This window comes from Podarcis melisellensis, assembly GCF_964234715.1.
Source record: "Podarcis melisellensis genome assembly, chromosome: Z".
Classification (NCBI taxonomy): domain Eukaryota; kingdom Metazoa; phylum Chordata; class Lepidosauria; order Squamata; family Lacertidae; genus Podarcis; species Podarcis melisellensis.
In genome coordinates, this window is record NC_138547.1 from 29,800,091 (window position 1) to 29,813,466 (window position 13,376).

The window sequence follows — 13,376 nt, forward strand, 5'->3', positions numbered from 1 at the left end:
AAAACCTGTGGTGACCTGTTGTGTCCCTGGCGGAAATTTCAGTATAGCTCTAGTCTCTTTTGTACTCCATTCTTAAAAAGCAATAATTGCCCAGAAGGTTTGGTCATCTTGCCCATCATTCATGACTTCCTCTTCCCCATATTAAAGTCCTTTAGGCAATGTTGCGACTTCTGGCTATTCCACATAGCCAAGAGGTTTTGTTATGTATAGATGCTGCCTGTCCCATATAGTTCAGTGGGAAGAACTAAGCTCCAGGTAAAAAGGTATTTCATGATATGCAGGCAAGTTCTGTTCATTAGTGAGCCCATTACTGCTAGAGACTGCTGCACTGAAGCACATGTATTTCATGTTAAAAAAATCAGGGGACTTGAATCCGCCCCACCCCAATTAAAAAATATAATTGACTTTTAAAAAGAACATTTCATACTTGATATTACCATCTCATACAGTTACCAACTTCATACATCAATAATCTAAAAACTTCAGGCGACAGCTAAGAAATCAAGCTTACAATTATATTTATTTTCTTTTAACAAAGATATATGTAGGCTTGCCCCCTGTAAACTGTTAAGGGCTTATTGATACAGATACAGACTGTTATATGTCAGCTCCCAAAATGACCAACATCCATCACGCTGTGAGAAAAGAGGGGGAAGGGAGCGCCCATGTACCCACAAAACAAATCCCTACAAAAACCTAGTAAAGTGTTATTTTGTAGCTGCATAACCAACACCACTCTGCTGTTGAGCTACAAACATCTCCAGTTGGTGTTCTAATGAAATGATTGGGAAGTGTGCCAATAATAATACTAATAATAAAAAAATAATACTATTAATAATTTATTTATTTGCTGCCCATCTGACAGGGTTTCCCCAGGCACTCTGGGCAGCTTCCAACAAATTAAAACACAATACGACATCAAACATGAAAAAACTTCCCTGAGCAGGGCTGCCTTCAGATGTCTTTTAAAAGTCATGACATCTGATCGAAGGGCATTCCATAGAAGGCCCTCAGCCCGGTTCCCTGTAACCTTACTTCTCACAGGGAATCGGCCGAAGGCCCTCAGAGCTAGATCAAGAGTGTTCAAGAGTGTGGAATGTGCTCTTGTCCAATTTAGTTCATTTTATTGGGTTCCTAATTGAGTTCCTTGGGTATGTCTCTTTAATTTGCAGAATCTGGGAAAACATTTTTTTTAAATAAAGATTTTAAAAAAGAGAGAGGCAAATCTCAAAGTTCTGTAAAAAAGTAGAAAATACCTAATGCATTTCAAATGGAAACCTTGATTATTTCCCCCCCTCCTACAGATTGTTTCTCTCCGTCTCTCTCTCTCTGATTTCTATTTTGGGTGCTGCCCTCATTTTTACCAATAAATAGGCCAATGCAAGGTATAATGGCAGCCAACAAAGCATAAATGGAAGCTCGCTTCGGGTAGATTAACCTGTTTTTGCAGCCTGCCTGGGAATGCAAAATTGAAGGGTAGGGAAAGCATATGCTAGTTGTGGATCAGAAATTGAGATGATTTACAACAGTAAACAACAGTTTACTCTGGTCCAAAGTTCCAATATTTTAGGTGGGAGTAAAACTGGAGTTATTTTGTTAACAAAACAACTTTGCTGGGCAAAACTCGGGGTTTGTTTCATTTTTTTTCAGTACTGTATAGAGGACTGAACAAGAAAACAAAAAGCTCTACATGCAAAACAGAAAATTATATGCTATCAAGATAATAATAACAGTCACAATTGGTAAAACAAATTTGATAATAACTGCTTTAAAAGCTTAGTCCCAAGATAGCTGCCTTGGGATATAACAATCACCAGCCACACTCCTCGAAAGCACATTTTCATTATTCTTTTTATCAGCCCACCTCATTCCCTTGCAAGAGTGATTATGGCAGTGGTGACAACATTCTTGTGCTTAACACTCATTGGCTTTATGGAAAAGCTAAACAGCCACATGAATACTAGCTGCAACACCAATGTGAATCAGGAAACATGATGTTATTTTGGCAGACACACCAGTATGAGTGTTTGCCATCAAACACATCATTAGGCTGATTCTGGGTAAGTGTCATACACACCCTTCCTGCTATGCTGCCCCACAAGTTTTCTATTTACAATGAGCACTGCCCAAATGGAGATAGGCACCCCTCTATCTGATTGAAAAATCAATGAGGTTTAAGTGCATGGCTAACAAGTTTTATCAGTGAACACAACAACCCACCATTACTACCCTATAGCTGTGACCTTCCCAGATTAGGCAAGTTGGAGGGTCTTCATTAGCATTAGCTTGAGGGGGAGCATGGTGTGACTTCTGCACTATTTAAAGCCCCCAAAATGGTCACTGTGTGATCACACCATTTCCAAGTCACACTTGAAAAATGGGCATAGGCATCATGTAATTTTCTCTGAATGACACCTGCTAATAACCTCCCAACTTAAGTTGACCATGATATCTACCATGGGAAATGGTCCTTTCTAGTCAATTCACACACCCCAGCATGTCGGGCTCCCCACCCCCTGCCCTTTGACACCACGGAAATCATGCAAGCAAGTTTACTATATACAACTCAACCCTGACTGTTCAGTTTTGTCAATTGACCTTGCACTGCAAAGTGATGAAGTCAGCCCACAGACATTGCTAACTATCCAGCATGATGGATTAATTTCAAAAGTGGCACACCTGAACTTTTCGAAAAAAGAGAGAGAGGGAGGGAGAGGAGAAACTTATTTTATCCAAAGCATAACAAGTTGTGTGTGTCTGTTTTTCAGTGAGATTATAGGATAGGGCAGTAGGGGGTGGGGAATTCATTCAAAAGACAATTTGCTATATTAGTTGCCACATTGCATTTGAGGGAACACAAGCATCCCTTGATGAAAAGCTCAGTTCATAGCTCAGTGCTAGAGTACCTGCCTTGCACGCAGAAGATCAACTGGTTCAACTCCTGGCCTCTCCAGGTAGGACTGACTGTGAAGCATCCCACCTGAAATCACTTCAAACACTACTGAGATGGACTAATGCTCTCAGTACAAGGGAGCTTCCTAACATCTTATGAGCTTTCCTGAAAAACCATTCACCCATTGCTACTCACCTTTGCAGTGAACTGGGTACATTCTAAGTGACATTCTCTGTTCCCATGGGTCAATGGGGAGGACAAACTTGGCAGTCCCTTGTATGAACTCATACACCTCAAACTCCTTTTCAAGACACACCAGAGTATCTCTGCTGATGAGCCAATATAATTAAGACTGAAGGAAGAAGAATGTTTGAAAACCACTCATATGTGAACAATCAAAGCCAAGGCACCCCCATTCCACACACACCATTATATAGTGTGCCTGTAACATTTTTTCCCTAACCGTGACTGTTTTGCGCTTCAGACTTGAAAAATCAATAGGAGAAGAAGAAAAGCAGAAAAATAATGTAACAACATTCATTTGCACATGAACTCCTCTGATCAGCTGTGGCTTGTCCAGGGAACTTGTTCATACTTGAAAGAAAGGAAGCAGTTCTTTAATCAGCCGTAAAGGCCTCCTGTTGCAAAACAAAGAAAACACATTATCATTCATGCTCTGTGTCTGCATACATTCATTAGATTTTAAAAATAGTAATTATTTGCTATTTAGTCTGAAAGCTCAAGTTTCATACACCAAATGCAAGAAGCTAAGGTTTTGTGCCCTAATCAGTTTAAATAAACTGTAACACCGCAAAGGGCACTTTGCGACATTTTGAAAAAAGAAAGAAAAATCAACTGAAAAATGAAAGATTTCCAGTCTGGCATGCAAAGGGCAACTTCAACACACCCTTTTCAAACATCTAATTGGGAATGTTGCTCTTATGTAGGTTTAGTTGGCTGGGGTTGTTGTTGTTGATTTTGCATACAAAGTCTTCCTGCAATCATTTTGCAAACTGCTTTCGAATCCCCAAGGTTTCAAAAGCAGTTGGCCATGGAGCCTGGGGAATTTCTGTTTAAGAACACAACCCTAAAGTCCCATTGGGTATGCGGAACTAGCTGGGCAGACTTTCAAGATTTGGACCTTGTCCTCAAGATTTAGGATTAATATGCCTTTTAACTTTTAGCACAAATTTTCTGTACTGGGATACATCTATGGCAAGCAAGTCTTTGCTGGCAAAACCTAGGTCTCACTCCATATATCCTAATTTCCCCGCACTGCCACTACCTCTTGTCTACAGATGCCATTGGGAGGGCCATCCCAGATTTCTGCCAATTGTTCACCTCAGCACCCCAGCCCAGGGTGCCACATCCCATAAAGTTTGGGGGGCACTGAAACAGACTACAACCCAGTTCACAATATCCAGCAATCTGAAAAAAATGTCTGAGAACAAGGTCTTGGGGGAAGGGCTGTGGTAGCAGAGCGGCAGAGCTTTACATATAGATAATCCAACATTCAATCCCCAGGGAGGGCTGGGAAAGATTCCTCCTTGAAACCCTGGAGAGCGGCTGCCAGTCAATGTAGATACTACCAAGCTAGATGGACCATTGGTCTGACCTGGTATAAAGCAGCTTCCTATGTTGATCCAAAATGGCTGCCCATGAAGAAATGTTGCATATGGGCTGCTGCCCACACCTGGGAAATCCTAGGGTTGCCATATGTCCAGAATTTCCCAGAGATATCCAGAATACTGTAGTAGGAAGCAGTGTCCAGGAAGAAATTGGCAAAATGCCTGTGAAAATCTGGACATATGGCAACCCATGTTGGCAGTGTCGTTTTTGCCAATTTTTCATTTTTCACACAACAACTTTGGCAAACCAAAATCAACTCAACAACTTTTGTGTCTGGATCTTCACTTTTTGAAATATGGCAACCCTAGGATATCCCTCACAAAAGGTAACTGTGGGGAGCCCACTATGCCCATCCACTACATGAAACCCAGTTAGTTTTGCCATGGCCTGATAAATATTGGCATATGGTAACAGAGGTGTTTCTTTAACTGGTAGTACCAGTGTTGTGGAATGCCCTCCCTGCTGAAATACTAAATGCCCCATGGCATTCTACTGTGTCCTGAAGACACATTTGTTTAGGCAAGCACGCCCACAACTTGAACTTGACATCTTATTGCTTTAAATGCTTTTTAAATGTCATACTTTTTAACTGGCTTGCTTTATTTACATTTTAATTAAAGGCGTATGAATGCTTCAGTGGAATTGTTTTATTGTGCATTTTAATTATGCATGGCAGTGCTATTTTTCTAGAAAAAGAGGTGCCGGAACTCGCCATGAACGCCACCCTTGTTCTTGTGCCAGAACTGATGTATGGATTTTTAGTTGTAAACTGCTTAGAAGCCATTTTGGCACAAAGCAGTATATTACTTAATTAAATGAATTGTTTTTCTGAGAATTAATAATGCTCAGAAAAACAGTCACTGTAGCTGTACATCTTTCTTAAGTGACTTCCGGAACAAAATTCCCCTATGGATGACTTACCTGCTTCCACATTTCTCCAGTTTTTTCAATTACAATTGTCTGCGATTCCTTTACAGGTGATGTGACATTGTAGTCATCAGACAAGAGGCCAAGGATAGGATACTGATTCCTGTACCTGGAATTTCAAAAGGATCTATCAGCATTTCTATTTTAATACCACATATAGTGTGCAAAACATTCTGGCATCAGATCCGCACGATACCTTTAAAGCACTCTTATACCATGGCAATAGTCCTGGCTTCCCCCAAAGCATTTGGAACCAGTAGATTATTAAAGGTGCCGAGGGCTGTTAGGAGGCCTGCTCTCCCATTCAGTTCAGAGCTACAATTCTAAGAGTTCTCTGAAAGGAGGAGTTGACCACTCCGGCATTTGTAGCTCTTATGTTCTGTAAGGTCAGGAATGGAAATCTTTTCGGCTCCATGAGCCAGATCCTTCCCCGTACATTTCCGAGCACAATTCAAAGTGTTGGTGCTGACCTTTAAAGCCCTAAACAGCTTTGGCCCAGTATACCTGAAGAACCCCCCATCGTTCTGCCCGGACACTGAGGTCCAGCTCCGAGGGCCTTCTGGCGGTTCCCTCACTGCGAGAAGCCAAGTTACAGGGAACCAGGCAGAGGGCCGTCTTGGTAGTGGTGCCTGCCCTGTGGAACATCCTCTCATCAGATGTCAAAGAAATAAACAACTATCTGACTTTTAGAAGACATCTGAAGGCAGCCCTGTTTAGGGAAGTTTTTAATGTTTGATGTTTTATCACTTTATTATTATTATTATTATTATTATTATTATTATTATTATTATTATCATCATCCTTCTGTTGGAAGCCACCCAGAGTGGCTGGGGAAACTCAGCCAGATGGGTGGGGTATAAATAATAAATTATTATTATTACACCTACCAGTCACATGACACCTTCCAGTCACATGACACCATTATCACATGACTGACAGGTAGGATGTCCTGCTCATCTGCCAGAATTCCTTGCATGGGGTTCCCAAGAGTTTGAAAATCAGCTGGTAAGTGCCAGCTCTATGTGTGACATCAGGTTTTGGGCAGGTGAGTGTGGCTTCTCCAAAACAGCCTGGACAGCCAATTGGAGAGCCCATTGGAGAACCAAATGGGCTCAAGGTTCCCCACCCCTGCTGTAAAGCATTGCACACACCTGCAGCACAAGAGAGACAGTCAGTCAGAAAGAAAGAGAGTTGCATGCAGTGCCCTTACTTTTTAGTGATGATAGTCTTTGTTACTCCTTGGGATGAATTGTTTGCTAGTTTTTCTTGCTTCAATCTGAAGATTTCCTGAGAGAGAGAGAGAGAGAGAGAGAGAGAGAGAGAGAGAGATTTTTTAAAAAGGCTATTTCACTCAAAATCTTTATCAAGACAGTGATGATCACAAGTAAAATCCAGTTCTTTGAAAGGTAGAGGCTTGTCATGACTAAAGAACACTTCATATTGGGATATTGATCAAGAGGTCGCTGAACTATGGTTAATTAGCCAGGAAATGTTGAATGGAAGAAGAAGGAAGGAAGGAATGGCATAAGGATGGAGGCACAAGACCTATGTATTTCTGGGCTTAGTAGGCTGATACACACACACACATGCCTGAACCAGGCCAAACTACGGCACCTTGGGAACATCAGGGGTTGCATTGAGATGCATGTATAATATAATTCAACAGGTATTCCATTTCTATTTTGGACCATGGTCTTATATTGTATACTCCATATTATACAGTGGGTGATTTTTACAATAATATGTTTTCAGGGTTCACAGCAACAGCATTTCCTTAACAAGAAGAAGAAATTAAGCACTAAGAGGTTAATAGCTGCCACCCATTTGTTGAACAAGTGCAAAATGAGTTTGAATGCTGGAGATCTCACTGTGTGTTTTTTGGAAAACTGCTGAGTTGTTTACATAGTGGTATTCTGTTTGCTATCACTTAGTGGGCTTTGCTTGTATCATTCAACACATTTATATCAATAACATTCTTAATTGGGCTCCTTTGACCAAGCCAGAGCATTGGCCCATCTGCCTCAGTATTGTTATGAGTTTGGGGTGTTAAGCTGGGTGCCACACTAATCAATAGTGACTAGCAATGGTTCTCCAAGGTTTCACATAGGGAACATTCCCAGTCTTGCCTGAAGAATGAACCTGGGATTTCCTCTGTGCTAACAGATGCTCTATCACTGAGCCAAGGATGGATATGAATGTTTACAGAATGCTTACTAAATGCCAAATTATCTCACAAGGATGGAGAAGAAGGCAGACTGGAGAAATGGAAAACTCTTGAGACTTCTGCTCTGTACTAGTGTGCCTGTCAACCTCCATGCAGGTGTACAAACCTTGTGTTGCTGAGCATGTAGACAAATGAAAGGCTGGGAACTCAAAGTACTGAGCAGTTATCATGAAAGCACCACTCCAGATCATGCAACATGGGCTATTCCTTGATTTATCTGCTTGCGTTAAGGAATCAAGAGAGGCAGCAGGAAAACCTTCTCTTTGGGGAAGGGTCATAGCTCCATGGTAGAGCATCTGCCTTGAATACAGAAGTTCCCAAGTTCAATCCCTGGCATCTCCAGGTAGGACTGGGAGAGACCCCTCCCTGAAACCTAGGTGTACCACAGCCAAGCAACAAACTAATGGTCTGACTCAGTAGAAGGCAGCTTCCTGGATAGCTCAGTCAGTACAGCATGAGACTCTTAACCTCAGCATTGTGGGTTCAAGTCCCATGTTGGGCAAAAGATTCCTGCATTGCAGGGGACTGGACTACAGGATCCTTGTGGCCCCTTCCAACTCTACATTTCTATGATTCGATGTTCCTAAAACATAGCTTTTGGCTAATTAAACAACCTATGGTCTTTTGAACTGGGGGCGGGGTATTGTTTCAGTCTGTTACCATGTTCTGTATTTTTGTGTTTTTCTCTTGTGAACCACCCTGTGGTCCTTGAATGAAGGTTGGTAAAGAAATTTAATAATAATAAAAATAAAAGTGGGGGAGACTGCCTGGGCATTTCCAAACAACTGCCTGTTGCACCACGGTCTGCAAAGCAGCGCTACTTACATCTTCCAACTGCTTCAATGTGGCATCTCTCTCTTCCAGCCTTAAAGTCAGGTCTTGCAGTCTAATCTGGAGGTCAGTGTCACTCCCCTGCTTCCTTGAAAAATCCCGCTGGAATTCACATAATTTGGACTAGAAAACAAGAACAGCAGGTCACACGTTGAGTCTCAAAAAAGTAGCTCAGATGCAGATTTTAAAAAACAACAACAAAAAACATTTTTTTTTTTTAAAAAAAGGCAAGCGATAAAATGTCAAGGAATGGAACTGGAGAATATGAGAAAGCCAGGATTTCCAGAGCAAATGCAGGGAGTCTCCACTATGAATCTCACCTCCTCTGCAGTGTGGTTACAATAATACTAACCTCGTTTCATAAAGGATTGTTGTTGCAAAAACAAGCAAAACTACTAACTTAAATTTTATTTTTTAACACTGGTACTCTTTATTTTGTTGCTTATTAAAATACTGGTACCCCACCTTTTTTTAAATGTATCTTCATTGAAACTTTCAGCAAAGGATACAATAAAAAACAAATTAATCTAAATAAAAATACCTCACCCTTTGGACCCGATGATATCCACCCAGAGGCTTACGACCCTCAGAATAAAAACGATTAATAAGATGCTACTGCCAGCATTCATAGTGGGCAACAAGAATTTTCACACTCCCAGTGACATCGGGAGATTTGTGGTTCAGCGGTCCTTCTGGGTTTTCTAATGTGCAATAGTAATTGTGTGTTTAAAACTGACTGGGGCTGTGCATATGGAAGGGGTCAACCCACTTCACTCATTGCACCCCCCCTGATTAAAATCTCTTTTCCTTGAAGCTGCTATTTGTTCTATGGAGCAGGTAGCAGCTTCAGGTGGAGGGCAATTTAAAAGGCAAAAATGATATAAAGGGACAGGGCTAAACAACACTGCCAGTGCCCATTATTCTTACTATTAAAAAGGTTAATAGCATCCCAGTGGCTGCCATTAACCTTTTTAATAGTAGGAATAATTTTAGAAAGCAGGCAGTTCAATCACTGATTTCCCGATGCCACGTCCACTGTGGCCCTGAGCTGTACAAACGCAGAGGTGTGCTTGGAGAGGTTCGATATGGACTTTTCCCCCTGCGGTGTCCCACAAGGAAAGCTGACATACCCTGAGGTTGCGGATCTCCCTGTCCTTATCCTCTCTAAGCTGGTTGATCATCTCCACATAGCGGCTGGATAGTTCGTCAACGGTGGTCTGGCCTGGAGTGTTAGAGGAAGCCTGTGCAAGAGCAAAATGCTTAATTTAGTTTGACTTTTGCAAACGGCGCAGATGATAAAAAGAAGGGTCACTTTCACCGACATGGAAATAGCTCCGTTACAAAACTGATGTTCAAAGAAATTTCCCTCATCTCCCTCTCTCGCATCTCTAGAACCAGTTGACACCCAAGGAAGCTGAACGTTGGAAGAGTTGGGACTTCTTCACATAAAAGGGATGCGGGTGGCGCTGTGGGTTAAACCACAGAGCCTAGGGCTTGCTGATCAGAAGGTCAGCGGTTCTAAGCCCCGTGACAGGGTGAGTTCCCGTAGCTCGGTCCCTGCTCCTGCCAGCCTAGCAGTTCAAAGGCATGCCAAAGTGCAAGTAGATAAATAGGTACCGCTCCAGCAGGAAAGTAAATGGCGTTTCCGTGCACTGCTCTGGTTCACCAGAAGCAGCTTAGTCATGCTGGCCACATGACCCGGAAGCTGTATGCCAGCTCGCTCGGCCTATAAAGCGAGGTGAGCGCTGCAACCCGAGTCGTCCACGACTGGACCTAACGGTCAGGAGTCCCTTTACCTTTTCTTCTTCACATGGGGCATAGTTGAACTCACTGGGTTCACTCCCAACGAAGGTGGTCATGGCCACAAACTTGGAAGGTGTTAAAAGAAGACTGGACAAATTCATAGAGGATAAAGACTATCCCTGGCAGTGGCCATCAATCAAGATGGCTGCCTCCACAGGCAGAGGAAGTGATGCTTTTGAATACCAGTTGCTGGAAACCACACGAGAGGAGAGGGCTCTTGGGCTCGGGTCCTGCTTGTGGGTTTCCTGCATGCATCTGATTGGCCACTGTGAGAATAGGATGCTGGACTAGTTGGGCTTGATCCAGGAGGCTCTTCTTACCTTATTTTATTGCTACATGCAGCCTAGAACTGCCTGCTGACCAGCAGCAGTTTGCCAAGGGTTCTCCAAGATAGATTTTACTTGTTTTCAAACCACACCACATTCCCTTTTTTAATTAACTGGAGGCATCAGAAACTCCTGTGGCTAGAACCAGGAACCCCTAGACCTGGGCACTGTTGAGAAGAGGATGCTGAAGCAGAAGGACCATTAGCCTGATCCAGAAGTCAGGCTTTTCTTATGTTCTTACGCAGAGGATGGTGTAATTCTCATCACCAGAAGGCCATAAAAGGCTTCTCTGCATATCCTTCCTATCTTGCTGGTTTGACCAGAAAACAGCAAGTATTCACTGATTTCTGGCTCATGGTTGTAGCATAGCCCTTAGACCACAGGGGGGCAACCTGAAGCCTCTCATCTACATGCAGCTCTCAAGCCCAGTTTCATGTGGGTGCCAACAAGGGAGAAAACGGGGTGGCAGAATGAGAAAGAGAGGAGGGCTCTCTTTGCATGCTCTGCTTTGCATGCAGAAGATCTCAGATTCAACCTTCACCCCATTGAGATAAAGCTTGGGGGTGTCACTGTCTGAAACTCTGAAGCACTGCTGTCAGTCAGTGTGGGCAGCATTTCCCCCCCTGCAAAGTTTATTATCAGTATTTCATTTTATAATGCATATAAAACAGAGAGAACGATTACATCAACAGACAAAAGTTAAAAGATGAAAAACAAAATTATGAAATAAGGCACACAGAATGAATACTTTGCAAGTGAGTTAAAATCACAGAGTCAAAGTAAAACACTGTCAATTTTATCAAATTGTCAAGTATAGCTCCAAATTTGAGTGCAGGGAATATTGAGCATTCCTCCATCCCTAAGAAGGGAGCAGCAGAAAGTGCATGAGAGAGAGAAAAGGGCGACCCACACATTTTGGGCTCCAGCACCTACCAATTTTGGCATTTGCCACCAACCCTCTAAGTGCCAGCACGCAACCTTTGACCCTCATTCCTTCCAAGTGAATGAGGCCCTTGGCAGGACAAAAAATAATAATAAAAGGTTCCCTGTACCTGGGTTAGATTACTGAACTAAGGCTGGGGAGGCCCAGTCACTCGTCATTAGGCCACACGTTAATAGAAACAAAGGTCTGCCTTTACCTGGAGTCTCAGATTCTGGATTTCTTGCTCCAAGGCTCGCTTGCTGTATTCCAGGTCTTTCAGCCGGAACTCTCGGTCTCCTTCATTGTGCCGGAGAGAGAGGAGCTGCTCTTCCAGCGAGCGGCACTTCAGAGTGTACTCCCTGAGGGCTTGCTGTGAACACACATGGCAGGAAGCAGGTAAGCTTAGACAACCTGGGTCCAATTTACCTGTGGGAATGCTGTACCTTGTGTATCCCTACCACCAAGGTACTTTGACCCTCAGGGCAGGCACTCTTAACATTGCCACATCTCCTGAGGCTCAACTCAGGTCCACTAAGATTTATTGTTTCAGTCCGATAAGCATGCAAACCTACCTGCTGTTGGCGATTATTCTCTCGCACCGACTCCAGAAGGGTTTCATACTCCTTTACTTGGGACTCTTTAAAAGCCAGGTCTTTCTCAAGCAGCACTTTGTCAGTTTCCAGTTTCTGTGAAAGCAAAATGCTCATTATGAAAAGGACTTTTTTAAAAAAAAATTCAGACGACAGTTTTGAAAATTCAGATGGGCCTATGCTGCTATGATGGTGGACGTGCAGGTACAAAAATTCTAATGGGGAAACTAATATGCTTATTGCAATGTGTAGAGACAAACCTGAAATTCCTTCTTACTGGGCCCAAAGCTTAAAATCTCGCAGGTGATTTGAATGGTAGCCAGGAAGCCAGGAAGTGGTTCAAAAACACAGTTTGAAGGACAGAAGAATAGGGGCAGATACTACTGTTCCATTAGCAACTGCAACTCAGTCACATACTGGTCCAAGGGATCCCAAAAAAGAGCTGGGAGGACTAGGAACCTTTGGGGGGGCAAGGGTTCTCTTTTGGTATGTATTTTATTTACTTATTTAGATAACATCTGTACTCTGCACTTCGGCTGAAGAAGCTCCCAGAGTGGCTTATATGCAATCAATTAAAACAAGGCAGCCCTTGCCCACATATCTAAAAGAAACAGCATTAAAGGAAAAAGGGAAGAGGAGGGAAGAGGAGAGAGAGGAAGCAAGCTCAGGTTCTCAGTGAAGGTCTCGCTTCTGAGGAATTGCTACAGTGTGTGCCTAAGGGTCACTCTCAGAGAGGACCATAAAGTATCCGTAGCCTTTGATTTGATCACCCAAAAACGAAGATGACTAGTTCCTACAAGTTCCTTGAGAAGAAACAGCTAACACGAAGTTTCATTTGGAAATGCTGAAGTCACTTGCCTCTGCCCAATTGGACAAAGGAAAAATTGTGTTTATAAAGAATATGTCACGTGACAGGGGTCTTTTGAAATCAATGAGGGTTTCAAAAGCAGGTAGTGTAGTCTGCCATGCAAGCAGGGGCAGAGGTCAACAATTCTGGTGGTTGCACCCTAAGTAGATTTGGGAATCTTAGTCTTGTATACCAATTGATGAACTAATCAAATACATTTGGACACAGACTAACCAGGACAGCCACTCACCCCTAAGTCATCCTGAAGATGAACAAGCTCTTCTCGAAGGTTGCTGAATGTAGCAAGGACAAGCCTCATTGACTTATCAGCTGTTACTCTCATCTAGGAAAGAAGGAGGGAGAGAAAGGAGAAGTAAATTTCAG

General features: G+C 42.8%; 1 protein-coding gene and 1 long non-coding RNA gene across 2 annotated transcripts in view; both read right to left on the reverse strand.

Moving 5' to 3' along the window:
* Positions 1–501: 501 nt before the first annotated feature.
* POF1B (POF1B actin binding protein) overlaps positions 502–13,376 on the reverse strand; it is a 42,147-nt gene continuing 29,272 nt past the window's right edge. Inside the window, exons 8-15 of the mRNA XM_081897403.1 lie at positions 13,243–13,335; positions 12,128–12,241; positions 11,773–11,925; positions 9,635–9,745; positions 8,499–8,627; positions 6,660–6,736; positions 5,444–5,558; positions 502–3,531 (exon numbers count right to left, since the gene is read on the reverse strand). Of these exons, the coding sequence (XP_081753529.1) occupies positions 3,511–3,531; positions 5,444–5,558; positions 6,660–6,736; positions 8,499–8,627; positions 9,635–9,745; positions 11,773–11,925; positions 12,128–12,241; positions 13,243–13,335 (813 nt within the window). The 3' untranslated portion in view covers positions 502–3,510. The remainder of the gene's footprint in view (positions 3,532–5,443; positions 5,559–6,659; positions 6,737–8,498; positions 8,628–9,634; positions 9,746–11,772; positions 11,926–12,127; positions 12,242–13,242; positions 13,336–13,376) is intronic.
* LOC309362084 lies at positions 8,701–9,627 on the reverse strand. The gene is made up of 2 exons (XR_014164785.1): positions 8,898–9,627; positions 8,701–8,851 (listed from the first exon to the last, which is right to left on the reverse strand). It is a non-coding gene; the product is annotated as an uncharacterized lncRNA (long non-coding RNA).